General features: G+C 31.5%; 1 protein-coding gene across 12 annotated transcripts in view; it reads left to right on the top strand.

Moving 5' to 3' along the window:
• The window catches only part of EPHA5 (EPH receptor A5), a 354031-nt gene that overhangs the window by 231380 nt on the left and 95177 nt on the right, over nt 1-27474 (top strand). For all 12 annotated transcript variants that reach the window (XM_074396211.1, XM_074396212.1, XM_074396215.1 and 9 more), the window contains 2 exons: nt 20228-20352; nt 25678-25837. In XM_074396211.1, the coding sequence (XP_074252312.1) occupies nt 20228-20352; nt 25678-25837 (285 nt within the window). The remainder of the gene's footprint in view (nt 1-20227; nt 20353-25677; nt 25838-27474) is intronic.

The raw sequence follows: 27474 nt of genomic DNA, 5'->3' as shown, positions 1-27474 counted from the left end.
ATAAAAAGATCATAGGCACACACATACCCTACAACAAAGATGTAATCAAGAAGTGCAATTGATTTGGCTAACCAGTAGATTTTCTTGATAATTATTCTATTTAGCTTAGATTAAATCTCTTACTTGAGAATAATTTTTTATTCTGATAAGTTGATGCTGATAAAATATACCAAACTATTTTTTCTTAATATGTTTTACAGAATCAGCGCAAGTCAGTAATCCACTTTGTTCTTTTAAATAGTTACGGTAATGAAAACAGAAACATATGTAGTTATAGTGTATTCTGTAGAATGGATACACCATAATTTGTTCTTCTAGGGAATTGAAATTGCTCTCTTTTTCTCTTTCTTACCTCCTTTCTTCCTCCCTCCCTTTTTTCCTTTCTTCCATCCTACCTTTTAGAAAAAAAAAAAGAAAAATCCTATTATAAGTAATCCCAGAGTGAGCATTTTTAAATATACATTAAATTAGTTATAAAGATTAATTATTCTGGGTATATACATTTCAAATTTAAGTAAATACTATAAATTTACTTTGCAAATAGCTTGCATTTTTTCAAATAAATTATAGAAATACCAGTTTTCTCACACCCTCAGTAATACATGTTTTTAAATTATTTTTAATTTTGCCAGTTGGATAGTTAATGCTTTAATTCACATGCAGCTAATCAATTTTTTTCGTGTTTACAGGTCATTTGTATTTTTCTTCAATTACTAACTTTAGATGACTAACTTTTATATTAGGTTATTAAGGTGCTGATGACATTAGAAAATTAATATAGTATGTTGGGAGGGATTATCCATGTTAAAGTTGTTAACGTTTTGTCTATTATGTGGTAAATTTCTTTCAGATAGTTTATTTGTGGAGAAATAAATTTGGAAACAATAAATTACTGATAGCTAAATGACATCTGGTTGAAAATTAACACAGACCTAGGGCAGACTACAACAGATAGAAATCTTAGCCCTACTTACTTCTACTATGCTTGCTAAGTTAAAAACATCAGAGACATTAGTGTATCTAAATCAATTAAATGCAGAAACCCTAAGCATTTGACTTTCCTTTGGTAAATGAAAATATAAAAGAAAACGGAAAGAATATAACATATTGTGTACAGAATACAATGTACTACTGAAATAACTAAAATAAATCTGAGTAGTTTTGGACAGAGATCATGAATTCTCAGTTCAAACTCCTAAGAAGACAAATTAAAGTACCCTGTTATCTGTCTTTACAGTTACTTAGTTAATTGTTGATTCATGTACGTTTTCTTCTTAACTCAAGTCCTTTTATGTCAGAATCTTGTAATTCTAATTCTACTCAGGTTTAGGGAGGAATTTTCAACCAGCACTTGCAAGATATTAACTCTTGAATTATCAGGAGTTTTAAAGAGTGGTTGATTTTTACACTTGTTATCCCAAAGTATGGGGCAGGGTGGGGAGGGGGGAGAACAAAACTTTTCCTAGGTGAGCAAAGATTATGCACCTTTTATGTAAGGAATTAGACACAAATAGAACAAACATTAACCTAACTTGTACAATAAATCTAAGCAATAACAACGTGTTAAATATCTGGATTTCCGTTATAAAATATAAAGTAGTTTTTACATATATGAATATATTCAAGTATTCCAAGTTTTTTCACCTCTTCTAGGATATAACTTCTATTATATAGTATGGTGGTATCAATGGTTAGACACAAGGACTCTGAATCCAGATTTTCTGGATTTTATCCACTGCACTGCTAGTTGTAATTTCTCCCTACCTCAGTATCTTCATCTGAAGAATGAGCATAATGGTAGTATCTAACTCACAGGATTGTTGAGGAGTTTATGTGAATTGGTGTATGTAAGGGTTTAGTATATTTTAGTTAATTAATTTTGTAGAGTATTAGCTGTTATAGCTATTTTCAAATATAAACTGCCTCAACCCTTATATTTTATTTACCTTCTCAACTGAAGTTCTGAATTCTCACTCCTTTTTCATAATTACATATTATACAACTTAAACTTTTAATGTTCTTTTCTTTTATATGGTTTACTCCTTTTCAGCTGACATTCTTGCTTTTGTTTCCAAATAAAACCACTAGCCATCTTGTAGCTAGCTCTAAAAATTAGTTTCAATCTCATCCTATTTCATATCCCTATGATATAGCTCTCTCTACTGTTCACTTCTACACTTTTAAAATGTTGTTTGTCCAATGAAAAAGTTTCCATTTCAAGCTACAGCTCACATATTCTCTTATTGAAATCCTTCATAACTCCCCTCAGCTCCATTTGGTTCTTACTGTCTTCTTTGTATTTCTATAGACTTCCACTCATATTTTATAAGTCAAATGTGGGAAGATCTTTCAAAGATGAAAACATGGGAAAATTTATACGTGAATGTATCTATCTATCTATCTATCTATATCTAGATACATACATATACATTCAGGTGTGTGTGTATATATATGTATATATATATATATATATATATACATTCATGTGTGTCTATATTTATATTAGATGTATACTTACATTAGTATCCATATTTATATGTATATTTCCAAAAATTACATTATTTAATTAATTAGTAACTAACTGATACAGGGAATTCACATTGGGAGAAATAAGGTGAAAAAACAAATATGAGGCTTTTGCAATAATCTTGACTGCAATTCAATATTTTGAGTATTTTTATGATTATCCTTGATGGTCTTTTGTCATTAAGTGAATGAGTTTATAGGTAAATCAATAGCATTTTGAATGCAAATGTCCAGAAAGTATGGGCCTTGTTCTTGTTCACTGCTGTTTTCCCAGTAATTAAAATAATGCCTGGCACAGGATAGGCTCCCTGCAAGTATTTAGTTAAATAAAAGAATGATCATAGTATGATGCTATATGAGCAGATAAATACTGTTTTCAGAAACCAGAGGATTTCATTTCTGAAATATTTTTAAAAGAATGCAGTATGATGCTTATGAGATCTGATAAGACACCATAAGACAGAGAAAAATGATGTTTAAATTTTAACTGGGTAAATTCATGATGTATTTTTTAAACTTTTAACATAGAAATTATATTCTTTTAGTTATTTTAAAATTAAAGTTAATGTGGCATTAAATCCCTATGACTTTGTGAGTTAGGTAAAACAGATATAACCCCAAATTTACAAATGACTATATTGAGGTACTGGTGAGATTTCTGAATTTTACTACATCTTGGCAGAACTTGTGCTGTGCCCCAGATTCACTCTTGAATCCAATACGCAATACAGCTGTATAATCGGAAACGACATGCTTAAAATCCTTTGAATGACTTCCTAGTCAGTAATGGGTAATTTTGTGTCAGAAATGGTCAATTCCTAATTATTATAGATTTCAAGGAAATGTAGTATTTCTTGATAATTCTAAGAAGATACGGTCAATTTATTTTATTATCTAATGAAAAGTGAAAAGTCTTTTTTTTATTTGTGAAGTTTTCCAAAACTTGATATATTGTTTTTAATTAATTAAATAAATAAATGCTTAACCTTAATGTAGGGTGATGGACAACGTTAAGGCCTATTTGAGAAGTTTTCTCAGCATTTGTAAGGGTAGCCACTGTGTACAATAAGAAATTGGCTCTGATTGGCAGGAAGCCAAAGGTTTTTATGAAAACTTATAAACTCAGTAGGATGGCTCTGTTTGCCTTCTTTGCAATATTGCAAGCTGAGATTCTGGAATAAGTTTGAGAAAAATGGCTTTGTTATACATGGGTAAAGTGGGGAAATAAAAATAAAATAATATTATAAATAACTTATAATAGTGTTACCACTTCATTTTTCCTATTAGAAATTATTGTTTGTTTTTATAGTTTAATCTTATTTACATATTCCTGAAATATTCCCTTCATTCTCTTTAGGCACACTTACAAAAATTAGCACATCATTCATAAATTCCTGGCAGTGAATGCTAAGAAAAGAGGATCTTTTTCTTCTCTGCTATGTTATTATGATGGAAATACGTAAATCAAAAGCCTGGTATCGTTTCATAAAGAGGGCATAAAAAGCAAACAAATGAGTGCTAAATAAAGGGAAAAGAAACTTTTGGCATTATGTAATCGATTATAGTCATTAAACTATCTACATCCCACTAGGTGAAAGCTAGTTATAGATAGGTCAACTCATGTGTAAAAATAGCCAACGTTAGTTATCGTTTTGGTAAGGTTATGTTTAGTTGATCTTATGCTGATTTAACTGTTTCAACCATGTATATTTTAAAATATATGCTACACTGTTAAATCTAAGGATATTTTACTGAATTTTGTACATATTCATAAATAAAAACATTGAATCCCAAATCAGTCAACTTTTCATACGCATGTGATACCAATTAATTTTTGCTTAATCTGTCTCTGAATTGTTTCATTTAGTTATTTGGGGGTGATTTAGTAATAGAAGATATAATCATCCAATCCTCCAAGTAACTACGAGTTTAAAATATGACAGAAGGAATTTTTACTTAACATGAGTGTCTCAAGAAATTGTGGATTAATAGAGGTCAGTTACATTTTGTGTGTGTATATGTGTGTTTATAGCACTATTTTAGTAGACCTTGATAGCAGTTGATCAGCAAACATAGTAACATTTCTCCACAGTGTTAAATAGTGTCTGAAGAACACAAATCATCCATTTGTAAGAATTTATATAATGGCTTCTTATTCCCCAAGTTCTTCTTTAACAGAACAACATTGCGTCAAAATAAATATTTCAAAAATGACCTAACTCCTACAAAAGCAACTCTCATCAGTAACAGCTTAGTCTACTTCATAGAAAATAACTTGATCGTATTTGTAGTTATTTCATTAGTAAGGGTTTTTATCATTATTCATTGAGAACATTATAGTATCTACTATCACTGAGAAAAAGTTTGTCATTTAACTCTAAAATTGTAATAAATAATAAAAATCACAGAGTAGAAAAAATATATTTAAATTTTATATAATAATTAAATTTTATTAATGCAGGTATTTAATTGGAGATGTTCAATACACAGTCAGATAATTGAATCCACCAATTGTGTATGGATATTTTTTTCCAGTGTTTCATTTCTATGCTGGCAGATGTTTTTAACCATCAGAGAGAAACTGGTGAAAATGGTTTGCGTTAGCACTCTAATTTTACATATAAAAAGGCCCTATTTGCCCCTAATGCTAAGATAGTGACAGAGCTAGAAAGGAAGCTCTCCTCAACTCGAGTCTGGGGTTTCCGGAAACCACAGTGATTTTTCAGGTAACAGGTGTAAGAAGAATAAAACAGTGCAACATCTAGACAAGTGCTTTGTTTATAAACCCTTAATTTATCTGCGAGTATTTCAAGAATATGTATATCTAATTAGATATCCCAGCTTTCCCCTTGTGGCCATGAGAATCAGCATTAAGCCTGTAATATTTTGATTTCTTAGTATCTGTTATACTTAAAAAATCCTTTGAAAATGAAAAAAAAAATAAATGCCATCATGATTACTTTTAATGCCTTCAAGAATACTTAATTTAAATTCAGCAAATATTATTGTTAGTCTATATGTGTGGACTCATCAATGAAAATGCTTCCACTCTGTGCCAAGAAACCTAACAGTGTATACAAATCGTGGGCTGATCCAAGACGCCTATTATACAAATCTAAAATTCTCGGTGACAGTGAGTTGAAATGTAATGTGTAGTAATAAAACATTTGTGAACTTACCTAGGGTCTACATACAGTTTATGAACAAGTGTTAAAATGTGGGTAATATAGGTGATCCTATTTTACTTTTATATGAATTTATATGTAATATTGACAGTTAATGACAAATTCCTATCCCTATATATACCATAATTTGCACATAAAGAAGGCAATGGGGAAATTTTAAGGACCTATATTTCTGTGATGTCTCCTGTGTATACTTGATTTTAATTGTTATATCTTAAACAATATATTGTCTGACTGCGTTTTTCATTTTTGGAATAGGCTGAAAAAAATCACATGAAAGTCTTCCTAAATAGAGTGTCCTGGTTAGATACTTCATGGTCTTAAAAAATAATGTTTTGATTTCAACATAATAATTTAGTAGCTAGGTGGCCTACAACATTACGTGAAGCAGCAATCTTGATTCAAGGGGAAATTTTCTGCTTATTCCACTGGAATTTTGAAACATTTGATGAAAAGTTGCATTAATTTATGTAAAAGACAAGTGATGAATGGAGAAGTGATTTGGAAGAGCAAAGGGAAAGGATGCATTTTTAAAAACTATTTAGTGATATTTCAAAGAAGATTAGATCAAGTTCCAAAAAGTATAATATAAATAAGTTATTAATTTGCTAACTATGTTTAAGAAGTTCCATGGAAAATGTTTGGATATGTATACCTAAAATGTAATTTTATAGGTGCACTGAACAAATGCATAATACAGATATTATTATAAATATATTGCCTTGTCCTACTATGTGAAGATGTAAAGCCTGTAAAATGATAATAGACACAAATATGGTGCAAACCGGGGTATATATAGATGTGGTAGGCTGAATAATGATGCCCTTCTAAGAAACAAGTCCACAACCTATTCCCTAGAATCTCTAAATATGTTACTTTAAATGGAAACAAAATTTTGCTGATGTGATTAGATTAAGGATCTTGAGATTGGTAGGTCATCCTGTATAGCGAGATTATCCTAGCCCACTGTAATCTAAGGGTTTTTATATTAATATAAGAGACAATAGGATTAGATAAAAAGATGTGACTACTGAACAAGAGGCTAGAGTGAAATTGCATTTTATTTATTTATTTATTTATTTATTTATTTATTTTTATTTTATTTATTTATTTTTTTTTTTTTTTGAGATGGAGTCTCACTCTTTTTTCCCAGACTGGAATGCAGTGACACAATCTTGGCTGACTGTCACCTCCACCTCCCAGGCTCAAGTGATTTCCCCTGCCTCAACCTCCTAAGTAGAGTAGCTGGGATTACAGGCATACACCAGCACACACAGCTATTTTTTGTATTTTTATTAGAGATGGGGTTTCACCATGTTGGCCAACCTGGTCTTGAACTCCTGACCTCAGGTGATCCCACCCTCCTGGGCCTCCCACAGTGCTAGGATTACAGGCATGAGCTGCCATTCCCAGCCAAGTGAAAGTGCTTTGTAAGTGGCAGAAGAGGCTGGAGCCCAGAAACTCCAGTAATGTTTAGAGGATCGAAAAGACATGGAAATGGATTTTCTGCTGAAGCCTCCAGGAGAAACAGCTCTGCCAACACCTTGATTTTAGACCTCTGACCTCTAGAACTATAAGAGTAGATCTGTGTTGTTTTATGCTACTAATTTGTTGGTAATTTGTTATAGCATTAATAGGATACTTATATGATAGGGTACTTTGGCATGGCTGCGCTGAACTATATCTGAATGTCTGGATGAATAAAATCAAGAGTCCCATAGAGTTATGGCCAACATAACGTTATAACTGTGCATGTTCTGACTGACATAATGTTATCACTATAATTCTAAGGAAGTATCAAATATGTTGGTGTGGTCTTATGACTGTTTCAGCAAAGAGAAGTCTAGTAATCAGAATGGACCTTAGAATATTTTGTTTTATATTTATGTGTATTTTAATATGGAACCTTCCCACAATTTTATCTAAACTAAGTTTAGATTCTATATTCACTGCACAAGGAAAGTGTTTATATTATGGAAGTCATTTTTAAGGTATATCAAGAACTATGTCAAAAAGAAATACCCTACAGTGTTTTTAATGAACTAAGAATAATCTGCTTCAGTACTCAAAAATTTTATTTTGTTCTGGTTTGCATATTTAATCATCTGTATATAATGTTTTGCATTAGTGGGTGTTTTGCATAGATCACTATGCTGCATCTCTCTGTGAATTAACTTTACTAAACACCACATTATATCTTTATATTTAGAAGCATCAGGTGAAGTACCTTTAGAATCATACATACCTGTGTTTAAATCCTGAATCCATTACTTATGAGCTGTTGGTACTTAAAGTATAGAGGCACTACATATATTTGCAAATGTATTTTTATACTATATATAATTTATTTATGTGCAAATCCATTTATCTACTTCAAATAAAAATAAGATACAATCTGCTCCAGGCAGTAGTTGAAAGTGATATATAATCAACTAATGGCAATTAAAAAATGAAGAAGGATGAATTGCTTGAAACAGGATTAATTAAAAAAATAAATAAAGTAGCCAGTTGTAGTGTTGCCCACCTATATTCCAGAGCACTTGGGAGGCTGAGGTTGGACGATCTCGTGAGCCCAGGCGTGTAAGCCAAGATTGCACTACTGCACTCCAGCTTGGGTGACAGAGTAAGACTCCAATATCAAAAAACAAAAACAAAATCAAGAAAAACAAAACTACAAAAAAAGAACTCAAGATAGAAGTCTAAAGCTAGTTAGATGACTTCCAACAAAGATTTCAAACATATTCTGACTTGTTTCCATTGATTAACTATAGACTTCCTCTATAAAGTTAATCAATCTTGTATCCAGTGTTTTTATGACTTTATTGAATCGCAGGTTGTTCCTACCTATTTCACTTCTATATCTATGATAAGTTTCTAAATTTACAAAGATTACATTATAGCAGTTAAATATAGATATAGGCATTACTTCGAAAAGCATATTAAAATAAAATTTATTACAATGGTTAGCAATTTTCACCTGCCCCAAGTCCTTTTTGAATTTACAAGAATTGGTTATTTTTTGTATAATTTTTGCTCATAAAACATAGTTAATCATTAAACTTGAGCTAGAATCAAACTTGAAATATAATGTCATGAAGGCTTTTTCCAAGTTTACTCCATTTAATTTTTTTAAATAAAAGTTAATCTGCAAGTAAACTGGCATTTGTCATTTTTATCCATACATTTTAAGAAACTAATATTCTATTATGTTTTTAATGATGATATTACATCTTCACAACTTGTCAGAAATATCTTACACGACTTTCCTGTTTCACTGGCTTCCTGATAGAGTGACTCTTTTTTTATTGGGCAGATAGCACATGCTTATTCTTTTTCTAGTTATAGAAGATACAAAGATAAATGAGTCAACTCTCTGTGCTCAAGAGGTGTATAGTCTGGAATTCAGGTACATGGATGTTCAGAGGAATGATCTAACTTTCTGTATCTGTGATATCTAATACTTTCCCCAAACGATTTATTTTTAATATTCCTAGTTGTACGGTCACTGGCCAGGACATGTGAAATTAATTGTGATAGCCCAACTCACTAGTGTTTGGCATACAGTAGTTTATCAGTAATATTAGGGAAAAAGGAAAGGAGGGAGAATGAAGAGGCAAGTTGCCAATAGCACTTTTCCTTAGCTGAGGGAGACCTCTTAGAAGTCCCTGAGATGGGCCGGGCGCGGTGGCTCAAGCTTGTAATCCCAGCACTTTGGGAGGCCGAGGCAGGTGGATCACGAGGTCGAGAGATCGAGACCAACCTGGTCAACATGGTGAAACCCCGTCTTTACTAAAAATACAAAAAATTAGCTGGGCGTGGTGGCGCGTGCCTGTAATCCCAGCTACTCAGGAGGCTGAGGCAGGAGAATTGCCTGAACCCAGGAGGCGGAGGTTGCGGTGAGCCGAGACCGCGCCATTGCACTCCAGCCTGGGTAACAAGAGCGAAACTCCGTCTCAAAAAAAAAAAAAAAAAAAAAAAAAAAAAAGAAGTCCCTGAGATGAAAAGAGAGATGTTTTGAGTTTTGAGGAAAGGAATGTTCTGGAACAAGTAAGGAAGAGACCTACGTATGAATCCTTCAGGTCTCACTATGTTACTCCACCTGCACGTTTTATGTTACTTTTTACAAGTTGTTATTTATTAATCATGAAGTATCAAAGTTTGTGAAATATCTACATACATAATTTTAAATATATATATAACCTAGATGATATTTATGGCTAGCTGTATCATAATATTTGCCTCAAAGTGTTTAAATGTGTATTTCTGAGTAGGAGAGAAAATTGAATTTGCATTTAGCATTCAGGGAATTTCTCAAAATCCACAGTTCATCTTATCTATGGTGCAGCATGCAGAGAGCAGTCATTATGTTTGTACTGTTAATCATTGTGAGGATTATGATTTATCTTGGCTTATTTTCAGAAGACAGTTTTCAAGTTTCATCAGTTTAGAAGTATATAGATTTCCCATATATTTGCACACTGTCATATAAACATATCACAGTAGATCAAAAATAGTTGTAAAACTCTGTTTTAGGTCATACAACTAAGGGTTGACAAAATTACATGTCACAGAATATGCAATAAAGAGTTGCTTAATTTTTATCAGAGACTGTTGTTTCTCCTACTACTTTTTATAATATCAGCTTTGCAAAGCACTAAGGAAACTGAGAAAAATTAAGACTTTATATATTCAAAGAAAAAGTTAGATAATCTGAATCATCTTTAACATAGTTTTATGTGCAATGACATGTTAAATGTAGCACTCTATTTAGAGTTATTCTTTCATGATTCTATGGAATAATACTCAGAAGTACAAACTTTGAAGAAAGACTGCTTAGGTCTGCCAATTTCTGGTGGGTTGAACTTGGATAATTAACTTCTGTACATCAAAAAGGGATGATGATAATAATTTCTACTTCCTAATGATGTTAGGAAGGTTGAATGAGTTAATGTATACAAAGTACTTAAACTATAAAATGCCTGGAACATGTTTCATGTAAATGTATTCTTATGGTACTGCAATTGCAATAGGCTCTTTATTTATGTATTCATACATACATATATTTTTTCATTAATTTAGCCAATATTTATTAAACAATTCTCAAAGTACAATTTGGAATTTGTTCTTTCTTATAGCTGAAATTTTTTCAAAACACATCTTGGACCCTTTGCAGCCAGTATTATTTACATTTTATTTACTTTTAAAAATAAATACAAACCCAGACTACTGTTCCAGTGGAACAAAAATTATGGACTTTATGCCATTTAAACTTATGATGACAGAGACATAATGCCATATTTTGTCAGCATTAGAAATTTCTCTGCATGATCTGTTTGAGTAAAAATATGGCCTTACATGTGACTTGAGCGTCAAATATTTCCCACAACTGAAGAATATATGCTTTGATTCATTAAAATTAGTTCGGTGGCTTAAAAATTAAATATCCGGTAATATTACTAATGTGGAACAGAACATCGTGGTTTGGCTTTTTTTCTGGACTTTAAAAGCTTGACCAGCATTAATCCTGAATTTTCTCTAGTTCAAGATTGTCATGTTGCTGTTGGAAATTATGCTTTTTAAAGATATTGTGATCGGGATGTTTATTAGAGCTGCTGGTAAACACCACTCAGGTCTCACAGTTATTCTGTAACCGTAAAGTTTAATTTTTTTGTCTACTGGCATAATTTCAAATTTTAAAGAAATCTCATCAGATGGTCTCAGCAAGAATATATTTAGGCAGAGAAGAAGTGTGGTCCTGAATTTTAATAGTATAATAGAAATTAAATCTGGTCCTTTAAACAATCAATAGATAAAGAATTCATTGTCACAATTTCTAGTGAATTAAATGATAACTGTTGTTCATGTGATTATATAAGACTAAGAGCAATGAGAAGTGAGAAAGGAAAATGAGTAGGTTCTCTATATCTATCATATGTTTGTTTTGCTTTTTACAATGCTTGATTGGATTGGTTTAAATTGTGAAAAATTTGAAGTAGTTAACAATTGAATTAAAGTTTGCACTTTATGACCTTGTTACTGTTAGTGACTAAATCTGTAGTTACCAAAATCCTATATAATGTGTATTTATAAGAGGAAACTAATTTTTTCTCATTAAACACAAGCTATAAAACTTGTTTCTGAGCTGACTACTACTTACCTTCCTGCAAAACAAACTGCAATATTCTATAATGGAAGTTTAATATTGAGAAAACATTATTGAAAATTGCATATGGGGCTGTATTCTCTTGAATATAGTGTAACTGAATAACACTGAGTTGATTAAAATTTTCCAAATTTGCCATGGTATCTACTAGATATAGCTCTATTTTTTTTGAAAACAGTAGTGTAAAAAATATTAAAATTCTATTTCTCATAAAATGGGTTTGTGGTTATTAAGATCCAATAATCATTGACATTTAGTCTACTTCCTTTAATTAAAAATCTATTATAGGGTAATAACAAGTAATGAATGGAAAACAAATTCTATGATAATTTATTTGGCGCAAGATTAATTTTGCTATTCAGAAGGAGGCATGTTGTCATTTTTCATCTCGCTACATTTAATATTTGCTTTTGTAATTTGCACTGTTATTTTAGAGAATAGTGACTGCGAAGGCCAGTGACATAGTTCTCTGTTTTTATTATTGTCATTTTCTTTTCAAATTAACGTCACTGTGAATGTGACTTCAAAGCAATATTTAAAGTTTATGCTTTAAACTATAAAGTATAATCACATCAGAAATTACTTATTAGCAATTAAGTTACTTCCATTTCCTGCTGGAAGCATTTAATTTTTAATATTTTGTGATTTTCCAGTCTTGGGGAAAAAAAACTATACCTAATGGTACATTTTAGTTTATAAAACCTTTTTGTTAAATAGATATCCTCTCTCTAGAACTACTGATATTTAAGGCCAGGTTTTGGTAAAATGGTCGTTTCAAAACTTCACTGAGATCATATATCAAAAGAATCAGTTGCAGGCTTTTAAGACGGAGTGATTTAGGTTTTTGTCTGAGTGAGCATATTGAATTTTTATTTGAGAAAGGAAGCTTTACAATGCCTTTTTTCTTGAGTATAGAACATGGTTAGGTACAAAGGGTGTTGAGAAGGCACTGCTAGTTACTTTTTCTGGTTCAGTAGTATCAAATGAAAACGGTAAGAAGTATATACTAAGTATGTAAGTATGTAAAATTTACATTATGTATTATAAAATATGAAGTGTCTATTCTTACACATTTGTAGGTGCATATATTGTGTCTGTCTTACTTTTCTGTTCATAATTTTGAATACGTTTATAATTCAATAACTGCAATTCTCATTTACTTTAGGAAATCTAGTTACTCATTTTCTTACATTTAAATGCTATTATGTATCCCAAAACAAAGAAAGAAAAGTAATCACTAGATGTACTTTTATTAAACCAGCTACAAAAAACGCACATGACTTCCTTAGAAATGTGTGCATGTATGTGTATTTGTATGTGGTGCATATACACACTCACGTATGTTTGTGTGTATGTGTATATATATAATAAAATATGGATTTATCTACATCGGCATTTCATTTGAAAATATATGCATGCATATCATTTAAAAAGATATGCATACATACATACGTAGTTTGCAGGAGGCCTTTAATTTAAATTGTTACGTGTTACATGATACACATAAACACACATGAAAATAAAAAATACATTCACTTTGCTAATGCCAATGCTAATTCATCTTAAAAAATATAAACTAACGATAAATTCATGGAATGTAGTTTCTGTAATTTCCCATGTTTCTCTGGAATTTCTATAACTATAGCTTAGTTTTGTAGATTAGCTAGGGTTTGTCTTCCTATTTTTCTCTCTTCCCTTTTCCACCTTTGTCAAGAAGTGAAAGAATGGAAAGCCTTATAACAGGAGTCATAAGAGGCATATATTTAAATGTATACTTCCTCTTTTATCATTTCAAAAGTCTGTTCTTTACTGAGGGAACATATTTTATCGTAAAAATACACAAGTTTTATAATTATTAAATATGTTTATACATATAATTGTTTCTATATACATAAATATAAAATTGTATGTGTGTATGTAGACATGTATATTCCTTGAAATATTTTTTTCCAGTAGCTCTCATTTTATAAAAATAGGGGTGATGGAGTATGAGCTTAAAGTCACTTGGTATCTACTTCTTTATTTACTCTTTGCCCCAGAAGTTTCTAGATTTCCTTGAAATTCTTTAGTAACACTGTTTATTCATTTTTTTCTTCCCTGTCATATTCATATGTAAGTCAAATACATATTCAATATATACTAGATTCAAATATAGTTCTACCTATATTGTACTGTGCCAAAAACAAATGAAGAATGTATTACTTTGAAGACATTTATATTGAAATTAAACAATTAAGTAACTGAATGACAGGTGGTGAGAGCCACTTTTGGAGCAGCAAGTTACCAAGTAAGTAAAGTGAGGAGACTAGAATGATCCATATGGTAACTGATTTGACTTAGCAACTATAAAATAGGACCATGGGCTATATATCCTTTATTAGCTTTAAGTCCCAGAAAAATAAGATATATATATTAGAAAAATTAAATTTTATTCTATGTTCAAGGAATTTTCAAGGCACATGAGATATCAATAAATAAGACAGTAAAAGTACTTCCCATCGCAGAGGCTATATTCCTGTAGAATATAAGACAACACCCAAGTAAAAAAATGAGCATATAATTTCAAGCAGTGCTGCTATAAAGAAGAATAAAAAATTATTAAATGGTCAGTCAGGAAGCTAATTCTGAAAATATGACTTTTTTCTTAAAGACCTGAACAAAGTGAAGAACAATTTACATGAAGATCAGGAAGGACATTCTAAACTAAAGGAACTGTGTGAAAGGACTGAGGCGGAACAAATTTAGAGTGCTCAAGAAACATATAGAAGGTCATGTCCATGAAAGGGAACAAGAGAGTTGTGGTGATGGCATTAGAAATTTAGGTAGAGGATAGAGTATGTGTTGCCTAGCAATCCATGGGGCAGGATAATGAGGTGACCAAATTATAGCACGAACAGTAACAGACTGGTTGTTTCTAAAAAAACTCCCTGAAGGCCAGGAAGGTTTAAAGAAGTAGTCCAATTAAGAGAAAAATTATGATGTCTTTAACGAGGGTAGAAGTAGTTATATATTTTACCAAATTGTCAGAAATGTCTTCTAGGAACGAAGCAAGCAACAGTGAACGACACATAGGATTTTTCTAATTTCATAGATTCTCAGCAGTCTAAGCCAAATTATGCATGAATGAACAAAATATCAATTTATCAAGAAATACTAAAAGATCAGGAAAATACCAAATATAAGCAGAAATGATCCTCAGAGAAAGGCAAAGTTGCTGGCAGAGATTAGGATAACAGGTCACAATAGTGAGCCACAGGTTCAAGACAACAGCAGTTCTGAAAAGCTCAATATGGATCCAACTTCCAGCCTCAGCTTTCTATTTTTTTATAAAAACAAGAATTAATAATAATAATTCTTTTTTAAAAAATCTATGATAATTTTTTTTAAAATAATAATTAATTCTAGTATGGTTTGCTTTAATTATTTCCTGAATTTTACTGGCAAAATGATTCTACCAGTCTTTATTGAAAATCCAAAATCCTTGGTCCCAATTTGACCTACTGAGTCAGAATTTTCTGGAGAGAAGCCTAATACTCTGTGTTGTTTTGAATACTGTAGTTGCCCAGACCTGCTTAGTTAATAAGAAGTACTTTAATATGATAATGTATGCACAGCAGAGAGAAGCGGAGGCTTCCAGCTGGCAGATACTGACAGTTCACTTGCCAAATTTTAACCTACAGAATCAAATGTAAAATACATACCTTTTTAAACTTCGTGTTTAAATGAACTAATACATTACTCATGTGTACAGACTCCTATTGGAAAGCTTAAAAAATGTTATCTGATGAAGTTTTAAACACATTCATGGACTATCATAGACCGAGGAGATTTCAGTATTGCTTTATTTACCTCTCTCAAGGCTTTAAGACATAAAATACGGGCAGATAAACCAAATACATGGAGATATATTTATTTGTTTTTCTAAATATAATTAACCAATACTTGATTCTATTTATAATTTTAATATACAGAAAGTATTGGCTACAGGGATGCATGAATGCTATTTTCTTATTCCATTGAACATAACCGAGGTTCATGTTTTCATCATGTTCACTTTATTTTAAAGAATGAGGAAGACATTATTCTATACTAAGTGTAACTATCAATGTTTTAATTAACATTTGAAAGCCCAACGTTTTGTGTTAATTAATAAAATCAAGGAATTTTACTCAAAACTTTTTATTAATTTAGAATCATCGAAGCCACAGGATGCAGGAAAAAAAGCATCTTATCTGTGTAAGCACTTAGATTTTAGATCTCATCAAGCATTTAAAACAGTGCCAAGTTTTGAAGAGGCTACAAATAATTTTGACTAATAAAGAATGAAACAGTTAAATAACAATGGAAAATTCATCATTGAAATAACCTTAAATAATTTTCTAATATTTTACAACTGATATTATTACAAGTAGTATTTATTTGGCACCCACCTAGTACCTGACATTGTACCTGAAGAATAAGATATCAATCTTAAAAGAAATAAATTTATATTATTGTTCCTATAATAAAGATTGAAAATAAATTTATAAAAGTTAACTAACAGAATTACATAGAAATGGCTGGCTGCCAAAATACTTGAAGTCAGTTCTATCTGACTTCAAGCTATCTGTGCCATGGCAGGCCTTTCCATCTTGGAACACTGTGCCTTAAACTAGATTTCTATACCTGAAAAGTAAGGAGACTATATTGTTTTATACAAATGATGGTAGGATTTTGTGTATTATTGTGTCATTGAGATATTAGAAGTTTCTACATTATATCATTATCAATAAGTCAAACAGACACAGATGAACAATTCTGAACAATTCAGTACATACTAGACTTTTGTACTGACACTGAACAATTAAGTTCAGTTGGATGACTGATGGTGGCAACCACCATTAGAGAGGGAGACTACAGATAAGTAAGATGAGGAAGCTAGAATTATTTATGTGATAATTAATTCTAGTTGGCAACCTCAGTATATAATGCATCTTTAGGTTAATATATATATAATAGTTATGTATAGAAATATGTATAGATATACACAAGTTAATATACATATTTATGTCCTTGGCCTGTCAACTGAGAGGGCTTAGAAGCAGTGGCATCTCAGTGGCAAGGAACACACTCAGCACCCAGATATTGGTTTCTAATACCTTCTCCAATAAAGGAAGCAGTGCTCCTTACAGAAATGGATGACTCTAGGACTGGAGCAATGAATAAGCAAGATGAACATAGAGTATCTGGTCTTTTAGTGCCAGAAGGTAAGAAAATAATGTCAAAAAAAACACAAACAAACCCATAATGATGGGGGTATATCAAAGAGACATGGAGCTCTGAAAGAGCTTCCAACAACCAATGCATTAACAAATTCAGTTAACAAAATACTATAATATAAACCAAGGTATAAAAATATCCATGTCATACTGATGTAAAAAAATAAATACATTTAAAAATGAGGAAAAAATGACAAATTTCCCATGCAAAAAAAATTCCTAACAATTTAAATAGATATTCTACCATCAAGAAAGTGAATCATAAATTTCCACTCCTTAAATGTGGGTTGCAAATAATGACTTTCTTCCAAAAAGTACAATATTGAATGCTGGGGAAAAAGAGTTACAGCGAAGAAACACAGTAAACACTACATCACTCAGGAAATCGAGGTTAACATAACAGTGATGATATATTGATAGTGTGTACCCCCACTATGATGTAATAGGAGTGGCAATTTACCTTTGTGGTCAGCCCCCCAAAAACCCACAACCCCATTTTAATCAGGAGAAAAATATTAAATTAATCCCAATTGAGAGACTGTTTACAAAACACATGACCAGTGTTCTCCAGAGGTGTCAAGGTCATCAAATCAAGGAAACTGAAAAACTGCCCTAGCCAAGAGGAGCCTAAGGAAATATGATGACTAAATTAATGTATGGTATGCTGGATGGAATCCCTGGACAGAAAAAGGATATTAATTAAAGACTAAGGAAATCTGAATAACCTGTGGACTTTAATTAGTAATAATCTATCAGTGTTGATTCATTAATTGTGACAGATACAATGTGTAAATGTGATAATGTAATATGTTTCTAATAGGGGACACTAGATGTAAGATATGTGGGAACTCTTACTTTTCTATAAAAATAAAACTACTCTAAATTTAAAACTTAAAATATTTGAAACAGACCAGGCAATTAGTTCATAATGGAAACTGTAGTAGCCTAAAGGATCTGTATCTTACATATCACACTAATATGCAAAGGTTAGCTCTAACATAGAAGCTACAATATAGAACATTTTGGAATATTTCAACAAAACTGAAAGCTACAACTCAGAACTTTTGTTAATGATTTTATACTCTTATCAACTTAATTTATTCGGTATTTTTTTCTCTCCCTGTACAGGGACAGTAGTAGTTTTATGATTTGACATCATCCATCAAAATTTTACCAGCACAAATGCTATAAGTCATCATTCTCATTTGATACCAGACTTAAAAGGTTGAGCAGGCAGAAAATGAGCAAAAGGTATTAGCGAGGGAGACAAATAAGACAAATTGAGCATGCTCCTTGATGCTGACAAACCTGGTTACCGTTATTGTAATGTGCATGATACTTGCAGTGGTGTAGGATTACTGCCATTCACAATTTGTGCATCATCATTATGTCCCCAGGAGCTGTCAGCATCCCCACTTTCATCAGCTTTACCCAGAAGATGCAGAGATGCTCTTGTCACAGAGGAAATTATTCCTGATCTATTCTGAGCTCAGAAGTGGTCTTCTCCCCTCATTCTAAGCCAGTATTTTAAAGCATACTTTTAGCTACTGAACTGAGTTTGCAAAACACTGTTGTTTGTTAACTAAGTGTTTGAAAGTGAAATAGTTTATGCTTAACTTTGATGAATGTAAGTAAATAACAAAGTATTCTACTTTAGGCTGATTGTGTCTGTTTTGGTATTTATTTGTTGTCTTTACCACAAAAGATTGATTTTTTTTTTTAAGAACTGCTTAAGTTTTAACATGAAGCACAAATCCCAAACTAATATTATCCTAGTATGTGCACCTATGATGAGATCAACCTGGTTTTGAATGATATATATTTATATATGCATTTGCCATTCATTCATTCATCCATCCATTTATTCAACATATATTTATTGAATTTCTATGTGCTAAACAATTTTCTCATCTTAGAAATACATCATTGAATTAAACCAGATCAATTCCTGCCTTCATGGAGCATACATATTAAACATAATTTATGAAAAGCAAGGTGGTAATACCATCAATTTATTAGGTAAAAACTGACAACTATCTATAAGAAATAGATACATTTAAAAAAAAATTCTACTATAGTAAAGTGAGTAAAAAAACTTTGAAGACAGTCTTTCTCTGGGTTTTTTACTGTTGTGTAAAGCAATAGCTATGTAGTGATAATGGAAAATTGTGCCTAATTCATGATTCATAAAGATATTCACTACTTAACAAAATATATTCAAAAATTAACTGTCTTCCTTAATCCTCTGTTGTTTCTATTTCAGTAATGTTAGTATTTTTTGATAAACACTACAGTGAGCTCGAGGGCTCATAGCTTACTCTTCTGTGTTGCCATCTCTTTTATACATGCCTATACAAATATCAGCAGATTGATAAAAATAACTTTGACTCAAATATTTAGATGTTTTGTGAACTCAAAATATCCAGATATATCCAAAATGGTAGACATATAATTTCTATTTTCATTAGACAAGTAGAGGTTTGATAGAAACTATAGCAAATTGTGATGATCACCAGAAGTGATTATGATTTCTAATGAAATACTTGGGAAAAATGAAAATGAAAGAAAATGTTCATTTTATTTGCTATTATTTAAAGTGTACCATATCTTTGGTGGCACGTTTCTTTAGGAAGTTGCCCATGTTTAATATCTAAATTTATTAATAATTTTAGGATCCATTAATTTCAAAAATGATAAATTATAAAAGTTTGTGTTGTGCAAATGTGGTAATATAATCATGTATTAGCATAATGGGATATGTGATACAGAGTTCATATATTTTAGAAATTTAGATGATACATAAGGTTATCAGGAATGTCTTTATAAAATATAAAATAAAATAATTTATGTTTCTAAACTCTGTGGAGAAAATATAGACTACAGTTTTATTATGAAAAAAATCCTGAGGATATTTAGCTGATCTGTATTTGTAAAAAATCTTTGGAATCTTTAAACCTTATATAGAGAAACTAAAATTTAATTGGATTATTTTTTATAATTCTATATTCTCAAAATGCCAATATACATAATACACAGAGCAGGTTTAATTTTAGGGCCTTATTAATCACACTGCTCTTTATTTAAATATTTTGCAGCTCCCTCTCCAGTTACCAATGTGAAAAAAGGGAAGATTGGAAAAAACAGTATCTCTTTGTCTTGGCAAGAGCCAGATCGCCCCAATGGAATCATCCTGGAGTATGAAATCAAGTATTTTGAAAAGGTAAGACTAACAGAACAAAAAATGTCCTCACTTTCTTTTTTTTTTTTCATTTTAGCAACTGCAATTATCCAATTTGTAGAAGAGTATGCTGCAATTTTATGTATAAATCAATGACAATTGATTCTTCAGTCATAATTACGGAGGCTAGAAGTGTACAGGGAGCTCTTTCTTCATGTTCTGCTGCTGCCAAATAGTTTATCCTGCCTAGATACTGCCATATAGTCTAATATCGGCTTAACGGAGTTTCACAGCATTAAAAGATGAAGTCATAGGACATTTGAAAGTGTTACAAATACTTAAGCTGTAGACTTTTGGTAGTGACTGCAGTGTGCTGGCAGAGAAATCATATGTGCTTATGCCCAGTAACTCAACATAACACTTATACTGTCACGGAGATATGAAAGATGAGACACATATATCACATACAATTTTTAAATATTCTTAGCAAACATCTGGCACTGTAGTGTAAACTTTACGCTTAAATCTCAGGTAAAAAATAAAATATCTATATGTCACGTTCCCTATATTTTCTTGACATCCTCTTGTTCTCTGAGTCTCTTATAGCAACTTCTACGCATTTTACCATAATAGTTAATGAGGCCTAAAAGTTGTAATAAACTCTTTTTCTCTTTTCTGAATTCATATCCAAGTGAGCTATTAATGAAGGAGTCATACAGATGAAAACTGAAAAAGCTTATAATTTCTAAAGCTAGGCTGGAGTATGTGGCTTAGATATGTAGCCACCATGAGTCTTCCTACTACTTCTGCCCCATTCATCTGTGATTTACAATGTTTATATACTGATTTTATTAGTAGATGAATAGTCAATTATTTTTAAAATAGTCATTCTTTTAGGAATAACTTGCTGTTAGTATTACATGCTACTATCACATCATTAGGAAACACAAATGTTGACACTTGTATTTCAAAAACAGGTAATAAATACATTATTTGATAACAAAAATAGGTTATCAAATACCAAGAATACTCTTAGATAATACTGCTGAGACAAAGTTATGTTGGGATACGGTTAACACTGTTTATTGTCAACAAAAGTGTAATTGAGTGGAATATAGTGACATTAAAATTTCTCACTGGTTACTGTTCCTCTGAGATTAGTAGTCAAAAACAGCATTGCAAATTCCAGAGGTCTGCAATTTAAACATAGTCTATATCCAAAACAAATTTGTAAAATTAAGATTTATGTTTCTTTTTCAAGTTTTTGTAAGCTTTGTTATGCTATATTGATGCAAAGCTATGTAGAGTTACATAAATATATATTAACACATGCTGAATTCTGCTGTGAGCATTCTTTATAAATTTTCATTATTATTAAAGTTGATTTTAAAAGAAGATAAAATGCAAAACAGAATTTTAAAACATGCAGACACCAAAACTGTGTATTTGACTATATACATCTAGATGCAATAAGGGTTAATAGCAGGAAGACTAAAAGTTTAACAAGTACTTACATTTTCTTTTATCTCTGAATCAACTAGCTGGACTAATGACTGGCTTTCTTTTTTGTCTTTGAGGGAAACATCCTGTTTTTTCCCCTTTTGAATAACCTTTGATTATTTTCATGACCACTTCCTAGCATATGCATTAGTTTTCATTATATATGTAATATTCAATAGTAATATAAATTTTTTTTTAAAGTTGCTGCTTCTCTTAGAACAAAGAATACTCAATAAGTGGTGGGAAGGAATTTCTATTAAATATTACTTCTACTGAGTTTTACCAATATGCTGATATTATTTTCTTTATAGTTTGATTTTTATTTGAATTACATTTATTTCAGTATGATTTTGTCTTATGTTTAATAGTTCACATTTAATGCTGTACTAATCCATTATGTTATCTACAAAACTCAAATTAAGAAAAAATTACCTGGGAAAAAAATGTTTCTATACAGATTTTCAATAAATTAATAATAGTTTGCCTATTTACATTCATTAAAAGCAGCAAAATCCTTATATAATATATTGGTGGAAGTGATTAATTTATTTTGGATATCAACATTATATCTACAAAGTTTTTTTAAAAAAGACTTTTATTTATTAGAAAAGGATTATGAACTTTTATACCATCTATTGAAGTAGAGGTCCTGATAGGTTTTCAGAGTGATTTTGAGCTTTCAGAATGACACCACCATTTTACTGGATGGCTTTTGGCCAGACACAGGTGGCAGAGCTTTCCAGGGCACATGCATTTGCCAGCTGGCATTTCTGCCTCTGATTGCCCTGCTCTAATAGAGGTCATTGGGCTTCTCTGCTCCCACGTGATGATGGGCCCACTGCCATCTCTTAATTAAAGGCAGAGGCAAAGGGAAGCTGCCCCTTGGCAGGGTGTTTGCCAGCTGGCTCCTTCTGCTGAAGCCCTCCCCTCACTGCACGTGAACAGTGTTTGCTAAGCAGCTGGGGAATGTAGCTCATTTGCTCAACTAGGGCACGAAGGCAGAAAAAGGCACTGCTCTGACCAAGGGCTTGGCAGCCAGGCAATTGTGGGTGTTGAAGATCTTTACATAAACTTTGTTATATATAGAAAACTACAATAGGAAAGTAATTCGAAGGAATGAAACAGAATTAAATGTTGGAAGACACTTAGATGATTCACAATGTATATACATTTGTTTTGATTCACTAGATAATATGCTTTACTAAATTCTCTTTACTAACATAAGTATGGATAATTCAGAGACAGACAGTGTACAATTAAACTCTAGCTAAGGAATAACTGAGATGTACATAATGTTAATTGCTAAATCAGATAGAATGTTGTGCAGTGTTGTGCAATTGGTATTACATCATACATTATTTCAAGAAGCAGCATTCCACTTTCCTTGTAAATTTTTTCCTTTTGGCAGAAAGTGTCAATTTCTAATATTTTTACAAAATACATTCATTAGTGCCTTCAATGGTTAGGATTTACAACTATGTAAGCTTTTAAAAGTTGTTTTGTTTTTTCTACTTTTCAATGGGAGAATTTACTGTCATGCTACAGAGTTAAGAGTAATCAATTCCAAGTAGAACCTATTTTCTAGAGATTGTACTTGGTGGTAAATGTATGATCTCTGTCTCTGTCTCCTTTCAACGTTCTTGATAAATAATTTTATCTCCATTGTAAGGAAGAAAAAGCAGGTTCAGAGTTGTGTACCCACATTTCCTCATCTACTTAATAATAGGGCTGAAATTATAATGCTGTCATTGATGTCATCTGTCAAATTTTTTATATTACAAATGTCAATCCTTTATGTAAAAATGATAATTATTTAAAGTCCATCACAATTTCACACTTAAATTTTGACTAGATTTTTTCACCACATTCAATTTCCTTTAAATATCAGCCAACAGACATTTAACTTTTATTTACTGAGAGTTACTACAGTAATCATAGCCAAACTGGAAACTAGAATATTATTGAGAAATAGTACTTTTTAATAATATGGAGAAATAATATTTTTCAACAATGTGATAAATAACAAATAATATTATCAGGTTTATTCTGTCAAAAACCTGTGCATTATCAGAAAAATTAGTAACTCTTATAGTTTATAGAAGCTGTTTACAATTGTTAAAAGGAACACATCAAGAAATTGTTTGCTTTTTACTGCTATAATCCTAGCGTACAGAAGGGGTAATAGAGTGGGTAATAGAAGAGTGATGCATGTTTGCCAATGAAGAAATGTAGTGGTATTATTAGGTAAAGTTTTATAAGATTTAATTACCTACTTTGAATCTTTTGCTCAACTTTATTAAAATTTTCTAAATATATTGAAGTTTAGATACTTAAATTAATTCATGGTTTAAAAATTAAAGATCAATCATTTGCCTAGGATGAGTCAGAAAATACGATATTTGCTTTACAAATTATACCATGTCGATTTTAGAGAGAATTTTGAATCTATTGAACTTTAAGACAATTTTATATATTTAAATATATTACAAGAAAAATGGTAGATTGCTTTAAAAGAAAAATGTTTATAGATTGTATATTTTAGATAGTAGTAGTTAACTTTGACATGTCATATTAGAGTTACAAATATTTAAAATAATTTTGAAAATTAAAACATCTGTTATAGTTTATTAAATGTCTTCACATACATTACCTGTGTCATTTTTACAACATCTCTGTGAGGAGACCCAGGCAAATATCTACCCCGGTTTTACTGATAAGGAAACTGAAATGAACCTGCTATATCTTAGCATGCAATTTCAGGATTCATGTTAAAGTTGGTGTGGAAACTTCAGAGAGATAATGAGGAGTCTAAACTTTTGTGAACATCAAAATAGAAACAGTTCCTATTTCTTTCAGTTCCCAAAACTGTCTTTCCAGTATTTTTTTGCTACTCCATCTCCATTAACTACTTACCTGCCAAAAAAAGAATATCTTCAAAGATAAATAAAAATGCCTTGCTTATTTGCATTTTTTCTTTAATGCTCTCTATTTAGACTTAGTGAATTAAAATTAAATTTCACCAGTGAAGTACTAATTTCTTACCTAAGATCTAAATACAGGCCGGGTGCTGTGGCTCAAGCCCGTAATCCCAGCACTTTGGGAGGCCGAGGCGGGTGGATCACGAGGTCAAGAGATCGAGACCATCCTGGTCAACATGGTGAAAACCCGTCTCTACTAAAAATACAAAAAATTAGCTGGGTATGGTGGCGCGTGCCTGTAATGCCAGCTACTCAGGAGGCTGAGGCAGGAGAATTGCCTGAGCCCAGGAGGCGGAGGTTGCGGTGAGCCGAGATCGCGCCATTGCACTCCAGCCTGGGTAACAAGAGTGAAAACTCCGTCTCAAAAAAAAAAAAAAAAAAAAAAAAAAAAAAAAAAAAAAAAGATATAAATACAATTAGAAATAAAATTCACTAAAGAGTTAAAGTATAAGTCTTATCTCACAGAATGGGAGATATTGTTAACTTTCTATGTGAATAGGCAGGATGTTAGTTATGCTCTAATAAACTATATTGGAGGGAAAAAAGCACACAAATAACAATACTAAAATAGAGTCTGTAAAATAATCAATCTCCTACAACATGGTTTCAAAGTTTTACAAATATATGACTGCCAAAGGCAAGTATTCTAGATGGGTGGACAGTATGTCACCCACCACCCTGAGTTCTAGAAAAAAACTTCACTATTCTATGTAAATAGCACACCTACGTTGTGTAAGATTTTTTTTCTAACATATTATATTTGTACTAATAGAGTCCATTGGTTTCTGATTTATTTTCTGATCTATGGTTCTAAATTTTGTTATCATTAGTAATTGACATGCTGTCTTTTTTTTTTTTTTTTTAATTGTATGTGCATGTGCATCCCAAGGACCAAGAGACGAGCTACACAATTATCAAATCTAAAGAGACGACAATTACTGCAGAGGGCTTGAAACCAGCTTCAGTTTATGTCTTCCAAATTCGAGCACGTACAGCAGCAGGCTATGGTGTCTTCAGTCGAAGATTTGAGTTTGAAACCACCCCAGTGTGTAAGTCATTTTAATTACTGTCAACTCATGTCTCGGTAATGGTTACCAGAAAAGAGTCAGTGGATCAATACCCTCCCTGGGCATTCTGTCAGTCTCCCTCTCCCTCTCTCTCTCCCAGGCATGACCCCTTCAGGTAGGAAGCATCTGTCATGCTATTACGGTAGGTCGGCGGGTTAACACGTTGGTCCCTGCTCCTCATTGCATTCAGTCTTCTGGGAGATGGTACATCAGGAGATACTTGAAAAATGTTTAAACTTGCTTTTAGAGCCTTTCTTTCCACTGTTGCCATACTTTATTGAATTATTGCCATTTACTTTTTTAGTTCTTTTATTGAACTAGGCTACTAGTCTTAGTCTTTCTATGAAAATTCCACAGGGAGCTTTCTTTAGCATTGAGTTTAGCAAGAAAATATGGCTCTCAGGAACCAACCTGACCTCATAAAAAAGATTAAGTCTCTGGCACTGTCTTTAAGTGGAGAATCTGGGAGATTTTTTGCAACATCATTTTTGTATTACCTTTTTCCTCTATTAATAGTGCGAAAATTTTCCTTTAATTTCAACAAAATATCTATATTACTTACTTGTCCTAAACACATAGAAGGAAGAATTTGAAGACAGCAATGGATGTCATTAAAGCTTTTTTGTGAAGAAATACACAGTATTGTGAATGTCAGAAGCATATATGAGTGTCTGTGTATGTGTGTATTTGCTTTAAGCCAAGTTGCGTAATATTTAGTGATTTTAAAATAAAGAAAATAATTGCACATTTATTTTTTAAAAATCAACAAAATTATATTTAGTTATGAATCTACTTTATAAGAATCAGAAGAGCTATTAAATTAAAATGTGATTGAAACTGCATATGTCCCTTTTGAAAATTAATATCTACTTCTTTTTAAAGCATTATTTTACTGAATTATTTAAAGATTATTTTTATTCCTTAAAAATAGCTTTCTAAATGTTGTTTCATTGAATTTTATACAGAAAAGAGTGCCATTGTATAAAATGATAAATTTGTTCTTTGACCCAAAGGAAAATCTATAACTGAAATTTAATTAAGGCCACTGAAATTTGAACTTCTAAAGCTATTAGAAAATTTTCTTACTAGATTTAAAAGGAACATATTATATTAGTCTGAAAATTCTCATAATATTGGCAATGGATTATTTAATCTTTCACCTTGAAACTGAAATGGATTTAGGAAGAAAGTCATATTATATAAGCTAGTCACCTTAACAAGACTTGATTCTCTTTAGGTACAATTAGTAATAAATATTGCTTATGTGGTCTACCAACTCTGGGAACAAGCCATACATGAAATCTCGAAATATGCCTGAGTGCTTTGATAACTATGCAAATGAAAAACCTCATTTAAAAAAACTGTAAATTCTACTCAGTTTTAGGATGTTGGCATGTTCAGCAACTGGTTTTGCTTCAGACTTTTCAATATTCTATCATTTACATATGTGTTAAATAGTAGCTGCCAGGCTTACCAAAACTCAATCAGATGACTTATAGGACTAATAGTTAATCACTTCTGATATACTTTTACAAAGTTTTACCTGAAATAAGCTACTTTGAACATTTCTCCTATATAATTTCTAGAGAAAAAGAAATATCACCCACTAATATTTTTGT

This window comes from Saimiri boliviensis, chromosome 3 (assembly GCF_048565385.1).
Source record: "Saimiri boliviensis isolate mSaiBol1 chromosome 3, mSaiBol1.pri, whole genome shotgun sequence".
Lineage (NCBI taxonomy): Eukaryota > Metazoa > Chordata > Mammalia > Primates > Cebidae > Saimiri > Saimiri boliviensis.
This window is presented reverse-complemented; position numbering and strand designations above follow the sequence as displayed.